The sequence below is a fragment of the Astyanax mexicanus genome, chromosome 2, assembly GCF_023375975.1.
Source record: "Astyanax mexicanus isolate ESR-SI-001 chromosome 2, AstMex3_surface, whole genome shotgun sequence".
NCBI classification, from domain to species: Eukaryota; Metazoa; Chordata; class Actinopteri; order Characiformes; family Acestrorhamphidae; genus Astyanax; species Astyanax mexicanus.
In genome coordinates this window covers 56,151,144-56,166,028 of record NC_064409.1, presented here as the reverse complement: position 1 = coordinate 56,166,028, position 14,885 = coordinate 56,151,144, and the positions used below count along the sequence as shown (strand labels likewise).

Here is a 14,885-nt window from a genome sequence, read left to right as displayed (position 1 = left end):
TTTAGAGAAAATGAATAAATAATGCATTTCTTATGTTACAGTATATTAGAAGAAATGTCAGAATGTTAGATGTTAGAAAGCTATTTTTATCTACTTGTCTATTTATTATCATCTAAAAGGACGCAGGCAAGCTGCACATTTAGTGGTTGGTTGACGTTTAAATTGGACTGCTCACAGTGGCCATGTGCAATTTTTACTTTCAGTGTTTGGCTCCCACACACTGCTGTGTGTCATCTGTCATAAATAGCTTGAGTTTTGCGTTCACTTTAATTGCAGGGTCTGTTCACAATATATTAGATAAGTCTGAGGCTCGTTCACCCCACCACAGCTTTGAAGCTTTACAAAAGCTTAGTTTGCTGTAGCGTTTCTGTTCTGTTCCGTCTGATCTTATTTAGCTTATTCTGATCATATGTTTTATTCTGATGTAATTGTAAATTAAAATATATAGACAAGTTTTTACCACAGTTTCTATTCTAAATGACACCAGACACAGTTTGATAACCAGGATGTTTAGTATTGGGTGGGATAAAGATGCATCTGTAATGTAAACAGTTGGTCTTGGGTAGGTTGAAATTCTTAAAATGCAGCTAGTTTTGATTGGTTATATAGTAATTTATAGCTGATTAAAGAATGGGAATGTCTCCTACAAATGGCACCTTAAAACATACTGAAAATGCCATGATTCTGTTACAGGGTCCACTAAGGTGGGTTTGGCAAAAGCAGGAAAAAGATGCCTCTTAAATGTAAATCATCAAAATTATTTCTAGGCAGAAATGTTAAAAAATAGTGAGGTAGTGTCTTCAGGCTAGATTACATGTACTGTAAGAAAGACACATCAGTTCTGTTCCTGCTGATAGACTCTTTTGTATGACCGATAAACAGTCATTAATCCCTTATTTATGAACTTTTTTTTTTTTTTTGCTTTAAATTAAATAAAAGATAGACAGAGAGAGATAGAGAGTTTAGTCCATAAAAGTTACTGGCATATCAAGCAATGAGCAAAGTCAAATTAGTGTTTAATAGTTCATTTACATTTTGATTTTGTTTTGATATTGCTTCATTATTATTGTTTTATAGTTATGTAAAATAATTTACCGAAGAGAAACAACATCAGTATTATCAGTAGAAGAAAAATACTGTAGAACTTCTATTGTAAAAGTTCTGAATTCCCCTTTTGTCTCTGTCTCTCTCTCTCTAGTGTTTTCTTTGCTCAGTTACTCAGTCGTGCTCTCACTTTCTCTACGTTCTGAAAAGAAGTTGAAAAGTAGCGCATCACCCACCTCCAGAGCAATTATGTCCTGTTAACTGAGCAATTTTCTATTGTCTGTTCGGCGCTTGGCGGCCTCCTTTCTGGAAGGCTGTGGTATTTTTCCTGATTTGCTGGGGCTCCTCTGGGAGATAAACATATTGCTTGGCATATGTCTATGACAGTGGCATAAATTAGGGACATGGATTTCTCTGCTCTGCTTTGCGGCTGATTAGCATTTTAGATTCAAGCTGCTTTTCCCTAGGACATTGTAGGGTTGTTAGGATGCCTGATGTAATATCACAGCCCTGACAGTGTGTGTGTGTATGTGTGTGTTCCAGGTAGCAAAGGCTGTCTCCCACTCTCTGAATAACTGTGTGAACTGCTTACCTGGTCAGAAGGATGTGGACATGGCTCTGAGGAGCATCGGAGAAGCCAGCAAGAAACTTCTGGTGGAAAATGTACATTTTTTTTTATTTATATGTGCTGAAGCACATTTCATCTTCATTCCAAGAATGTATGTATGTATGTTTCTTAATAAACTGAAAAATAAATGGCCCACATAACTTCTTGTTACATTAAAATCCCCATAGAATAAAAACTTTCCTATCTGCTACAGTGTATAAAGTTGGCTCTTTTTTCGTTGTCTCATTCTGAGCTTGAGGTTGTAGTTTTATGCTAACTCTTATCTGTGTGTGCAGTTGCCTCCGTGCTCCAAGTCCTTCCAGGAGGCTCAGACAGAGCTGAATCACACGGCCGCTGAGCTGAACCACTCTGCAGGGGAGGTGGTGCACTCTTCTCGAGGAACCAGCAGTCAGCTGGCTGTGGCCTCTGGCAAGTTTAGCCAGGACTTTGATGAGTTCCTGGATGCCGGCATCGAGATGGCTGGACACACTCAGGTACACACACACCTACCGCAGCATGATTTTGTTAAGGTTGTTCACAGTTCAAAGACTTCAAACTGTTATGTGGGTATCTTGTTTTTTGGAGAAAAGTTTTTATAATCAAAATTCAAGATTCAAAGAGTTTAATGTCATGTGCACAGTAAGAAACTAGTTTCCTTGAACAGTGAAATTCTTAATATAAGTAATAATATAAGTGTATAAATGTAAGGATGTGTAATATAAGTGTAAGGATGCTCTTGGTAAAAAAAAAAAACCCTTGTATATGTTTAGCTGTTTTTACTTTTTGACACATTTTTAAATTAATTAATTAAAGTTGTATTATGCCGGAAATTTCACGATGGACAGACCAATTAAATTTATATAAAACTACTTGAAGTAACTTTATTTTTTTTTGTTTTGTTTTACCCTGCGTTCACACTGGAAAGCGACAGGCGACCATTCATTTCCTATGGCAGGGCGCGATTTGTTGCCGCAACACGCGAGAGGCGACAGAGCGACACAGAGCTGAATTTTTCTCAACTTTATGCAAATAAATGATGACGCGGTGAACCAATCACAAACAAGGCGGTCCGACGTCCTCAAGATCCTGCTCTCTGAATTTCTAGTTTCTTTTCCTGTTCATTCTGTTGAACGGGGTGGACCCACATGGGGTGGACCCTGCGGGAACAGCTGCGTTTCCAGAATAGTTAAATCACAGAAACGCCCAAGAGTCCAGCAAGTTTGGGAGTTATAGCTGTAGAATAACGTGGCCAAGCGATTCTTTATTTGTGCCTTTTTTCTTATGGGAGGCTGGACCATGATAAACGTGCGCGTTGAGCTTGACACGCCCACAAGCGACAAACGCTGGGCGACACAAGCGACTCGTCGCGTTCCAGTGTGAACGCAGGGTTACCTGTAAGTGTGTTCATATCCACTCAATACTCTGATTTTTTTCAGATTTTTGGTTAGTTATCAGATATCTGTTCATGTGGTCATGTAAACAGCATGCTCTGATTTTTTTTAGATTAGGTTAAAGACTAGAAATCCAATAAAGAGAGCTGAATTTGAGATCAGTAATCAGATTTCTTAGCATATGTATGCACGGATTTGTTTTAGTTTTCCTATGCACACAAGTAAAATACAAATAAGACAGACTCATATATACAGAAACAAGGGTATTGTTATGTTCTTTTAGAAACTATAAAAAATCTCCACATCAGTATTTGCCAGTAAAGTGGGTGAATGCTTACAAAACACCACAACATGAAGTTCATCTCACATGCTTCTGTGAGATTATCGGCTGGTGACGAAGTAAAAACACAATTATTGCATAAAACAAATTAACTCTTATTATCTAATTAATCTTAAAAGTGCATTTAAACACAGTAATCCAAGAACTGACAACAAGGTACTGAATTACAAAGCTAATTTGAAATCTATAATATCATTTTAGACATAAAGAGAGATCTCAGGATCAAATCTTTGAACAACCTGCTCTCTGTAGAAGAAGCCAAAAATGAGGTCCTGCATGAAACTTACTGCCATCAAGAGGAATGTAGAGATGAAGAACTTTGAGGGTTAGAAAGAGAATTTTAGATTTAATGTCAAAGAGGATAAGAAGTGTAGCGCTGGATTGATGTGTCCGGATCAGGTTGTGTGTGTGTTTGTTTGTGTGTAACTGTGTGAGTTGATACTCTAGCTTCAGAAATTTGTATGTATTGAGTTTTGTTCAAATATTCATCAGGAAGATCAATAATAATCAATACATTAAATAATTTGTATTTAAGCAGCATTGCTATGGTGAAAGGACACCGGGTGTTCAGAGAAAAAGACTATAAAGGAAATGAGGAATTTGTGGAGTAACAGCAGAACTGATGATAAACTGCCTGATGATGATGTCGCAATAAATGCTATTGATTTATTGTTCAATATATGGATCTAACTTTTTTTCTTATAAAAAAAAAATCATGAAAGATCATTGGTATTAGCATGAATAAGCCGGTATGTTGATGCTGTTTAGTTATTATAATATTATACATTATTTATTAAGGACATTTAAAAAGATATATGTATTATTAAAGCTCACCTTCCGCGAAAATCCGATTTTTCTTGTTTTTTTGTGGAATACAGTAGGTCTCTCCGAGTTGAATGTGTACACCTGCACATTAAACTGTTTTGCAGCCCCCATTGTCTGCAGGAGCTAAGCAAAGAAATCCCCCCTCCCCCCCTCCGAAAAACGGGTGAATTTTGAATTATCTTTCTGCCTACGTAGGCAGAAACTCACAGACCAGCCCACCTTGGCTCGAGAAACTCCCAGAGGCGGAGCTGAAGCGACGCAACATCACCGCTCATCAGTTAGGAAGTGGGAGGCAGTGAGCGGCAGAGCGGTGGAGGGGCGTCGCAGTGCTCCTAGCCAATCAGAGGAGAGATATTTGCATGCTGTTTGCATGTATGAATATTCATGAGCAAAGCTGGAATCCGGTCATTTTGGACACACCCCTAAAACAGTCCATTAAAAAAGAGCTATACAGAGACACCTGAGCACTTTTTTTTACAAAAACGGCTCACATGTCATTCATTCATACTAGAGACCACAACTAGACATTTTAAAATGAAAGAAAAAACAACGGAAGGTGAGCTTTAACCTACTGTCTGAATAGCCAAAAAAAATTACAATTTAATGTGTAGTTACATTATTATTTCATTAAATTATGACTGTGTCAATTACATAAAAAGCATAGTAAAATATTACTATTATTTATCACAGTTATTTCTGGGTGATATTTAATAATTTATTATTATTATTTTTATTTTGTTTTATTTTATTTTATTTTTTTAATGACAGGTGAGATATTCAAACAGGTTCCCAACAGCATAATGCAAAATAGGACTATACACTGTTAGCATCATCCAGTCAATCTATCTACAAGACTAGTGAGTTACAGACAAATGGGTACAACTATGCCGTGGTTGGCAGTTTCAAAGCACTTTTGATCCATTTGTTAATTAGACCTTCTCATTTAATTCATTTAGGCGCATGATCGTCCCCGGGAAAATGTGAGGCACTCCATCGTAATGAGATCGTTGATGATGTTCTCGTTCTGCTTATTTTGCTCATTAATTTGGAGAGATGGGTTGGGGAAGAGGGGTGATGGAGCATGACATGCCTAATAAGAGTGAGTGAGGAGTGGATGAAAGGGCTATATGAACTGAGATCAGCTGGTGCCGCTGTGCTGCTCTGCAATTTACAGCGTTTAGCTCCGAGAACTACAGGGTGTTTTTTTTACTTTAGATGGTGGGTTTTACTTAGAACTCTGTGTTAACCAAGTAGGGCTGCACTAACATGAAGAGATTGCTTTAAGTAAAAGTGCATTTACAGAGAGCTAAAGGTTTTAAAAACACTTAGCAGCCTTGGATAACTCAAGGCCAGGATTTTCCACAGCACATTTTTAGATAGTGGAAACGTATTCTGCGCCCTTTTTTTTCTTTTTATTATTATTCAAGATGTTCTGTACTATAACAAGCTTTCACTGAATAGCTTTGCTGATTCAGGGCGTACGAAAATAGTGCTATATTAGTAGTATATCATACTGTTGTTTGATGTCTCAGCTAATTATTAAATAAGACATTATTAAATATTACTAAATTTTAATACTTAAAGGGGAAATACTTAAAATGTGAAATGGACTTTAGGCATAGTGAAACCTGATAATGATTCAAGTAACATAGCTCCGTTCGCCCCCAGCATTCTAAAATACAGCACTTTTAGCCGATGCTCCCAACAGGCTTACAGTGCTAGAGATGGGGGCATAGTATTGTCCATGCAAAAAAACTCAAATTAACCTTACACTTTATTGGTAGAATTCTGAGGGCCCTGATGTTTTAAACACGGCACTTTTAAAATTAAGTCATGATAAGTCTACAGATGAGCACAAATGAATAGGTAGGATAGGGGAACAGATTGCAAAATTAATTCTGATACATTTTGAGCAAAAGCTGGTAGCTGGAGTTCATGCCTTTAAGAATGTTCTAAATAATATTTAATTGATACTAGTTAAAACATTTGTAATGAATAAATGTGTTAACTAGTGTCAAATAGTAATTAGTTTACAAACTTTCTGCCGTAAGTACTGATAATGGATGTACCCTTGTTGTTATGTTTGATAAATAAATATTTTTATATATATGAATACTTTGACAGTTTGCTTAAAATGTGATATATCGTCATACTGAAAGCAAGGTGATATATTATGATGCATTAATGACTATAATGAATTTAAAATGATCTTATGCAGTTTAGCTTCTGTATGTACAGACTGGAGAATTAGTGTCTGCTCTGCTGCAGCCCTGCTTCAGCTCTGTGGACGTTCCCGTGCTGAAGTGGGCGGGGCCATTAACTCACGAGTTGATAAAGAGACCTAACATCTCTCTGATCAACTTGTATTTCTAAGGATTTTTTTCTATAGCTACTGCAAACTTGGGGGGCTGAGGAGCAGTTTCATAAGCAGCATGCATATACAACTCGAAGAGACCTATAGTATTTCGGTATTTCACAAAAAACAAGAAAAACATGATTTTAGCAGAAGGAGACCTTTACAATAGGCTGTCATTCTGAAAGCTTCATCACAATGTCAGTGTATGCTAGCTGTGTCTGGCTAGATTTGTTACTGAATTAGATTAGATTTTTTTTTCTTAATTCATTTCTTTTATGAAATCAAAACGAGGGATATTAGCTTGCCCATGATATGAGCCAAATAAAAAATGGTGCTAATCACTGTGTCGATCAAATAATTTAAGTTTCATGCTTTGCACTTGTTGTCTTTGCAGTCCAAAGATGATCAGATCCAGGTGATTGGCAACCTGAAGAACATTTCCATGGCCTCCAGCAAACTGCTGCTGGCGGCTAAGTCCCTGTCTGTGGATCCCGGGGCTGCCAATGCCAAGAATCTTCTCGCAGCTGCAGCGCGGTAAGTGGACTGGCATTGGTGGCCGTCCAAGCCATCATCTAGCTTGCCTGAGGGCGGGAAGCAGCTACTTGCAGCCATCAGTGACAAAAAAAAAATGACAGTGAAAATTTACACCGGTCTTTCTCACAAGGCCTCCAGACTCAGCAGGATGAAAGTTCTGGAAGGAAAGAAAACAGTGGAGCTGAGGCATGTGTGTGTGTGCGGCAAACAAGCCTGCCTGTGTGGGTGTGGAGTGTGTGTGTGTGCATGCATGTGTGTGTGTAGCTAAAACTGCCTCAGGTGGAGGAGAGAGGCAGCAGCTCCACTGGGCTTTGGGCCTGATTGATTTCTCTCTCCTTAATGAGGGAGATGGAGGCTGGGAGATACGCACGAACACACACACACACACACACACAAACACAAGCTTGTGCCCTTACACACACACACACACACGCTCACACACATATATACAGACAGCCTGTGCTCATCTGAGAGGAACAGGACACCAGTATTATGACAGCTTAGTGTGTCTGTGTGTGTGTGTGTATGTGTGTAAGATACAAGACACATGTCTGAAGTATGTGTGTGTGGTAGCAGTACATTAGGAAAGAGTTTATAGAGTCTCGTGAGCGAGATTTTAATGTGTGCTGTTATTTCCCTTGTGTCTAAACAATACAACTGAGGTCTCTGTAACATAGCACTTTTGGCTTTGTGCACTTATTTCTGTGTTTTTCCTCTGTGTGTCTGTGTGTGTGTTTGGTGCTTTGTTGTGTGTCCTCTGTTTCAGAGCGGTGACAGAGAGCATTAACCAGCTCATCACACTGTGTACCCAGCAGGCGCCAGGCCAGAAAGAGTGTGACAATGCTCTGCGTGAGCTCGAGGTTAGCAAACACCTGAGCATATTATCACACACACGCACACGTGTATACTGTATATACACACCCGCACACACATACTTTAGCTTTGATATACACACTGCGTGAACATTATCTAAATGCTTCGCTTACTGTATAATGAACTCTGCTGTGCTGTTCATGCTCTGTCTGTGTATGGTAGAGCATCGAGCTGAATTTCTTTCTTTATTTTTTTGCATAGCAAAATACAGATCTGGAAAAAAATAAAAAAAGACCACTTCTGTTTCTGATTCAGTTTCTCTGATTTTGCTATTTATTGGTATATGTTTGAGTAAAATGAATATTGCTGTTTTATTCTACAGACAACATTTCTCCCAAATTCCAAATAAAAATATTGTCATTTACAGCATTTATTTGCAGAAAATGAGAAATGCCTCAAATAACAAAAAAAGATACAGAGCTTTCAGACCTCAAATATTCCAAAGAAAACAATTTCATATACACAAAGTTTTAAGAGTTCAGAAATCAATATTTGGTGGAATAAACCTGGTTTTTAATCACAGTTTTCATGCATCTTGGCATGCTCTCCTCCACCAGTCTTACACAATGCTTTTGAATAACTTTATGCCACTCCTGCTGCAAACATTCAAGCAGTTCAGCTTGGTTTGATGGCTTGTGAGCATCCATCTTCCTCTTGATTATATTCCAGAGGTTTTCAATTTAGTGAAATAAAAGTGGTCTCTTATTTTTGTCCAGAGCTGTATAATATATGTATTTTCACCAGCATTGTCATGGCCATGAATTAAATTAATAATATAATGATTCTATTAACTATAATGATAATAAAATGAACACTTCACCCAACAAACATATTAGCATTTTTATGTAGCAGTTTTACCTTAAAATTGAAATAGCAGGTGCAGAATTATGTTGATTGACTGTAATAGGCAGAACAGTGTCTCTGTCATTCCTGTTCTGGAACGCCGCTACTGCACTATGTAACTTTAGTGGAGCTGCACAAGAGCTCTAACAATAACTATTCCAAGTAATATTTGTGTAATATCCTGTAAGATTACTTTACAGCCTCACAATGCCTAGATGATTCTTTCACTGTTAATTATGGTAGTGTATTATTCGGCTTTTCACCAAATGCATTTGCATGCATTACAGCTGTATGTAACTGCGAGCTCAAAAATACTATAATAAGTAAAGACAGAAATAAATATATCAGGGAGCATCAGTGTAAGGATCTCTCTTTCTCTTACCCTCTATCTCTCTGTTCTTCTCATCCAGGCTGTTAGAGGAATGCTAGACAATCCCAATGAACCAGTCAGTGACCTCTCCTACTTTGACTGCATAGAAAGTGTGATGGAGAACTCCAAGGTAAAACTACACATAGATCCTCCTATGTTCTATATTGTGTGCCACTACATAAATGCTTTTAATTCATTACAAAAGCAAAAACATGGAGAATTCTGTGCGTTACATTGGATTACATGTGTTATGTTTTGTTGCTTTCGTTTTTTTATAGCACTTATTAAATTTTATTAGATTTCATTCATTTTAAGCAACATTATATTGTAATTGCTATAGGTGTATAGGACTATGAGGTAGAATAACCTTTTCTCTGTGTGTATCAGGTGTTGGGAGAGTCCATGGCTGGCATCTCTCAGCATTGTAAGACGGGCGATGTGCCAGCCTTCGGGGAATGTGTGGGTGTGGCATCCAAAGCGCTGTGTGGGCTGACGGAGGCAGCAGGCCAGGTGAGTGTTCAGACTGCACCTGCTCTTTGGGCCTTTGTGGTACCTTAGTCTTAGCCTAGCCCAATCCCCTGCTCTCAGACACTCAAGGACACACTCAAATCCTCACAGCAATGCTCCAAAACTTTGTAGAAAGCCCCTTTACTGGACAGTAGAGGCAGTTACTCTAACCTACACTCATTTGAATTGCATTTGAATTCCTTTCACTGTGTAAAAAAAAAAGCTGGTGTCCCAATACTTTTGTCTATATGGTATATTTTGCAAAAGATGAGAATTCTGCAGACACTCTTTCTTTCTGTATTATTTGATCTACAGGCCTCCTACCTCGTGGGCGTGTCAGACCCTAACAGTCAGTCGGGTCATCAGGGGCTGGTGGATCCTATTCAGTTCGCTAAAGCTAACCAGGCCATTCAGATGGCGTGTCAGAGCTTGGTGGACCCGGCCAGCAGTCCCTCCCAGGTGAGGAATAAATAAGCCATTGTTTATTTCTCGTCTTTTGTCGAGAACTTACTTTTATTTCATAGTAAAACCTCTCCTCTTCCTCTTTATGGGTGTGTTTATTGACATAGGTGCTGTCTGCAGCCACCATTGTAGCCAAGCACACCTCTGCGCTCTGCAACGCCTGCCGGCTCGCTTCCTCGAAAACAGCCAATCCCGTCGCTAGGAGACATTTTGTGCAGTCGGCCAAAGAAGTGGCCAACACCACGGCCAATCTCGTCAAAACTATTAAGGTCACATTTGGATTCATTTCATTTTTAGCGTGGAGTAATGAGAGTAAATGATGTACTTGCTTTATTCAAATATAAGCTGAAATTCGTCCTACTCTAATATGAATGATATTAATTTTTTAAATCAGAGCATGTGTGTATATCTGTCTATGTATTTCTTGCAGGCCTTGGATGGGGATTTTTCAGATGAGAACCGTGAAAGGTGTCGTGTAGCCACAACCCCCCTTATAGAGGCTGTTGAGAATCTCTCCACGTTTGCCTCCAACCCAGAGTTCGCCAGCATTCCTGCTCAGATAAGCAATGAGGTGAGAGGATGTTGACCGGTAGCACTTCTGATGCCTTATTTATGAATGGTGTGTGTGTGCTGGTTTTGAGTACTCTTTAGTAAAGAGACTTGCTTTCTCATCACAATTAAAGCAGCTTCTCAGCAGCTCTTAGCCTCAGAATGCTCCTTTGTGTGGACTTTTGGAGCGCATGATGATAAAATGGACCTTCTGTCTACTCTCGTAGTCTTCATGAATAAGTAGGTGACTCCTCTGCCTTTGATCTGCTGCCTCTAATGCTGTGCCAAAACAAAGTGGTTGCTCTGAGATTCAAAGGCAGCAACTGGTGGTTGGATGAACACTTCCTTTTTCTTTTTTTTTAGTTAGAAAAATATGCAAGGTGAAGCGATGGTCACCTCATTTTTACAGTGTTCCTGTAGAACACACTTCCTGTGTCTTTATAAACCTCAGTGTAGTCTGTTTGAGGCTTGTGGGCCTGTATGAACAGACAGCAGCTGTTGCGGCAGTATAGCTTGTTAATGTAATTGTCTGAGGGGGCCGAGGGGAATGTAGGAGTGTATGTGTATGTGAGTCAGTGTGTGTGTGTGTGTGTGTGTGAGAGAGTATGTGGTCGTGGTCATGTGACTTCAGACACTTCTCTCGCTTTCTTTCTTTTTGATGAGCACTTTCAGGTGCTGGAGCTGTTCTCTTTCATGCTTCTTTGAACATATTGATGGGTTTTGCCGTGGTTAGACTGAATATGATCACAGTGCTGCAAAATGCTTCTCCGGGAATTGTACATGTGTTTTAAATGTTGAAGAAAATAGTTTTTATTTTTAAATGCTTTTATTGATGTGTATATATATATATTTAATATATATATAATATTTAATTTCCCCATTCTCCCTTTAACCCTAGGGCTCAGCAGCTCAGGAGCCAATCCTGCGCTCAGCTCGCTCTATGTTGGACAGCTCCACCCAGTTACTGGAGACCGCTCGCTCGCTTGTGATCAACCCTAAGGATCCGCCCACCTGGTCCATCCTGGCAGGCCACTCCCGCACCGTGTCTGACTCCATCAAGAGCCTCATCACTGCTATCAGGTCGGTGCCGATTTTTGTCATGATAGAAAGAACAGGGTTGTTTTTGCCCAAGTCTGCTTAGCTGCCACCTTTGGGCCCTTGAGGAAGATCCTTAATCTCTCTGCTCAAGGGGTGAGCAGCATAGCATAAGGGCGGATCGTGCACTATGACACTGACCTTTGTATTATACTGTACACATACACAAGTGACAATTTAAAATGACATTACATAACTCTGTAAGGTCAGTATACTGTATGTTAAACTGAATCCCTCGAAAGCCAAGGTACCACTTTAAAATGAATCTCCTTTATAAAAGGTTATTAAATAAATTATTTTAAATATAAAGGAGATTATAAATGGTTATTAATTCATTTCTAAACTCTTAATAAGCAGTTACAACACACAAATGAGAAGGGCAACTGTAGCATGTACCAAATAGTGATTCCAGATTAATTAATTTCTTTTAATAACTTTATTCATTTAGCTATAATAACATATTAAATGGCTAAACCGACTAAAACTGACTACATTATTTTATTAGATATGTTAAAAAAACTTAATTGTCGCTGTTGTTGTCAATGTGTTGTAAGTGCTTATTTATGTTTTTAAAGTATTATACATATACAAGTTAACAACCATTAATAAACTCTATTATGAACTATTTTTTAAACCTCTATAAAGGAGCCATATTTTTAAAGTGGTATCTGAGCCAAACACCTTGTTGGTAAGTGTGTCATCGGGACAATATTTGTGAAAATATGCAGATGCATCATTTATCACTCACAGTATCATGCATAATTATCAACATAATAATCAGTTACACATCTTTATATGAAAGATATAATGACACCTGACAACATTTGGAGCAGCAGAACTGCCATCTCTAACATCACTGAATAGGTTTGGGATGCATCAGTGTGTTGTAGAGCTGGGATGGTTGACAATATTTTGTATTTTTTAAGCTTTCAGAGTATACAGTATACATCACATAAACAACAATAAACAACGCTTAGTTTTAGATTTTATCTTAAATATACAACTTAAATGAGTCCTCTTACATTTGAATTTAGAACAACGCAGCATGGGAATCTTGCACAAAAATAACCAGTTATTTCTTTCATGGAGATTTTTATTCTGTTCCATTTGCCAAGTTATACGATATGTAGGTTTTTTTTTGTTTGTCATAAATTATATATTTGCCATCCCTAGAGGTCTTATCCAGTTCTAACACATTTAGCCTCCCTACTGTTCCCTTCACTGAATGCAATTAAATTCTAGAATAGTACAGGCTTATACTGCAGCAAAAGTGGACACAACCTTCTATTAATATGCTTAAATTCAGCAGAAAGCTGATGTCTGAAAACTTCTGGTTTATGAGTTTCACTCTTAAGGAACTTACTCATACAGCTCTGGAAAAAAATAAGAGACCACCCAAAAATTAAAAGTTTCTTTGATTTTACCAAATTGAAAACCTCTGGAATATAATCAAGGGCAAGAAGGATGATCACAAGCCATCAAACCAAGCTGAACTGAATTTTTGCTTCTTGCGCACTGCTTGAATTTTTGCTTGTCCCAGGAGTGGCATAAAGTTATCCAAAAGCAGTGTGTAAGACTGGTGAAGGGGAAAGTGGCAAGATGCATGAAAACTGTGATCAAAAACCAGGGTTATTTCAGCAAATATTGATTTTGGAACTTTTAAAAACTTTTTTCTTTGCATTATTTGAAGTCTGAAAGCTCTGCATCTTTTTTTTTTATTTTAGCCATTTCTCATTTTCTGCAAATAAATGCTCTAAAAGTATTTTTATTTAGAATTTGGGAGAAATGTTGTCCATAGTTTATAGAATAAAACAACAATGTTCATTTTACTCAAACATATACCTATAAATAACAAAATCAGAGGAACTGATTAGGAAACTAAAGTGGTCTCTTCATTTTTCCAGAGCTGTATATTGTTGTTATGCCAAAACCTAATATATCTACTGTTTTCATTTTTCACTTTCATTCAAATATAAATGCTCCAAAAGGACATCTATTCATTTGAAACAAAAATCTATTCACCCTGATTGTATTTAGAAGTAAGAAGTAAAAATTTTCCCTCCTTCTCTTGCTTCTTTACTGTGTAATAGCATGGTGGTTGTTGTGCATCAGCCTGTATGTTCATATGAAAAACACGGAATCAGATGAACACTGTAATGTAAGTACACTCACATATAGAGGCTCATTGAGTTACGTTCTGTGTGTTCACACTCTCTGCTGTCAGTAAGGCTGGGAATACCCCAGCTCAGAGCGGTAGAGGGTGGAGAAACTCAGTCATGCATCCACTCAGCTTAGAGCAGTCAGAGAGATGGCTTGAAGGAAGCTGTACAAGCGTACTTAATTGGTGACAGAAAAAGCGTACAGTTAACAGAAAAAGAAAAGAAAAACTTTCCTCTGTGTGTGTGTGTGTGTTTGTGTGTGTGTGTTTGTGTGTGTGTGTTTGTGTGTGTGTGTGTGTGTGTGTGTGTGTGTGTGTGTGTGTGTGTGTGTGTGTGTGTGTGTGTGTGTGTGTGTGTGTGTGTGTGTGTGTGTGTGTGTGTGTGTGTGTGTGTGTGTGTGTGTGTGTGTGTGTGTGTGTGTGTGTGTTAGGAGCTGCAGAGACTAGTTGTCTGATCCACTAGAACATTTCCGACTGGCCAGAAGGAGGAAAGACAACAGCACCTTTTTGAGCCATTTAATCTACACAAACCTAATGATTCCACCGAGATAGAAGGCCATAGTGTCTTGTATACAAATCTATAAACATCTGGCACTGTGGCACTGTGAGGAGGCTGTGAGTAAAAAATATTTGCTGTCTGCAAAGGAAGATAATTAAAAAATATTATGGTACAATCACTTTTGTTCCTTTTGAACTTTTGTTTAATATTACACTGTGAGAGACGAGGTGTAAAGTCAGGTCCTCTGCATCTGTATACGATTCTAAATTGTTTGTGATGTGCAACAGAATGCTTGCTTTTCATAATAGGGTAAGGTGTAATTTTCTGATAACAATTATAATGATTTTTTACAATTTAAAAAGATCACTGATCATGTGAGCATTAAGAAAATCCCAACATTGTAAATTGTAAAAATGGAATTAAGCAATAATA

At 38.2% G+C, this 14,885-nt stretch overlaps 1 protein-coding gene across 1 annotated transcript in view; it reads left to right on the top strand.

Annotated features, from left to right (window-relative positions):
• Positions 1 to 14,885, top strand: part of tln2b (talin 2b) — a 208,370-nt gene that overhangs the window by 147,571 nt on the left and 45,914 nt on the right. The window contains exons 29-38 of the mRNA XM_022672212.2: positions 1,588 to 1,707; positions 1,948 to 2,145; positions 6,958 to 7,097; positions 7,864 to 7,957; positions 9,224 to 9,313; positions 9,571 to 9,693; positions 10,006 to 10,149; positions 10,260 to 10,421; positions 10,583 to 10,723; positions 11,600 to 11,781. Coding sequence (XP_022527933.2) covers positions 1,588 to 1,707; positions 1,948 to 2,145; positions 6,958 to 7,097; positions 7,864 to 7,957; positions 9,224 to 9,313; positions 9,571 to 9,693; positions 10,006 to 10,149; positions 10,260 to 10,421; positions 10,583 to 10,723; positions 11,600 to 11,781 — 1,394 coding nt within the window. The remainder of the gene's footprint in view (positions 1 to 1,587; positions 1,708 to 1,947; positions 2,146 to 6,957; positions 7,098 to 7,863; positions 7,958 to 9,223; positions 9,314 to 9,570; positions 9,694 to 10,005; positions 10,150 to 10,259; positions 10,422 to 10,582; positions 10,724 to 11,599; positions 11,782 to 14,885) is intronic.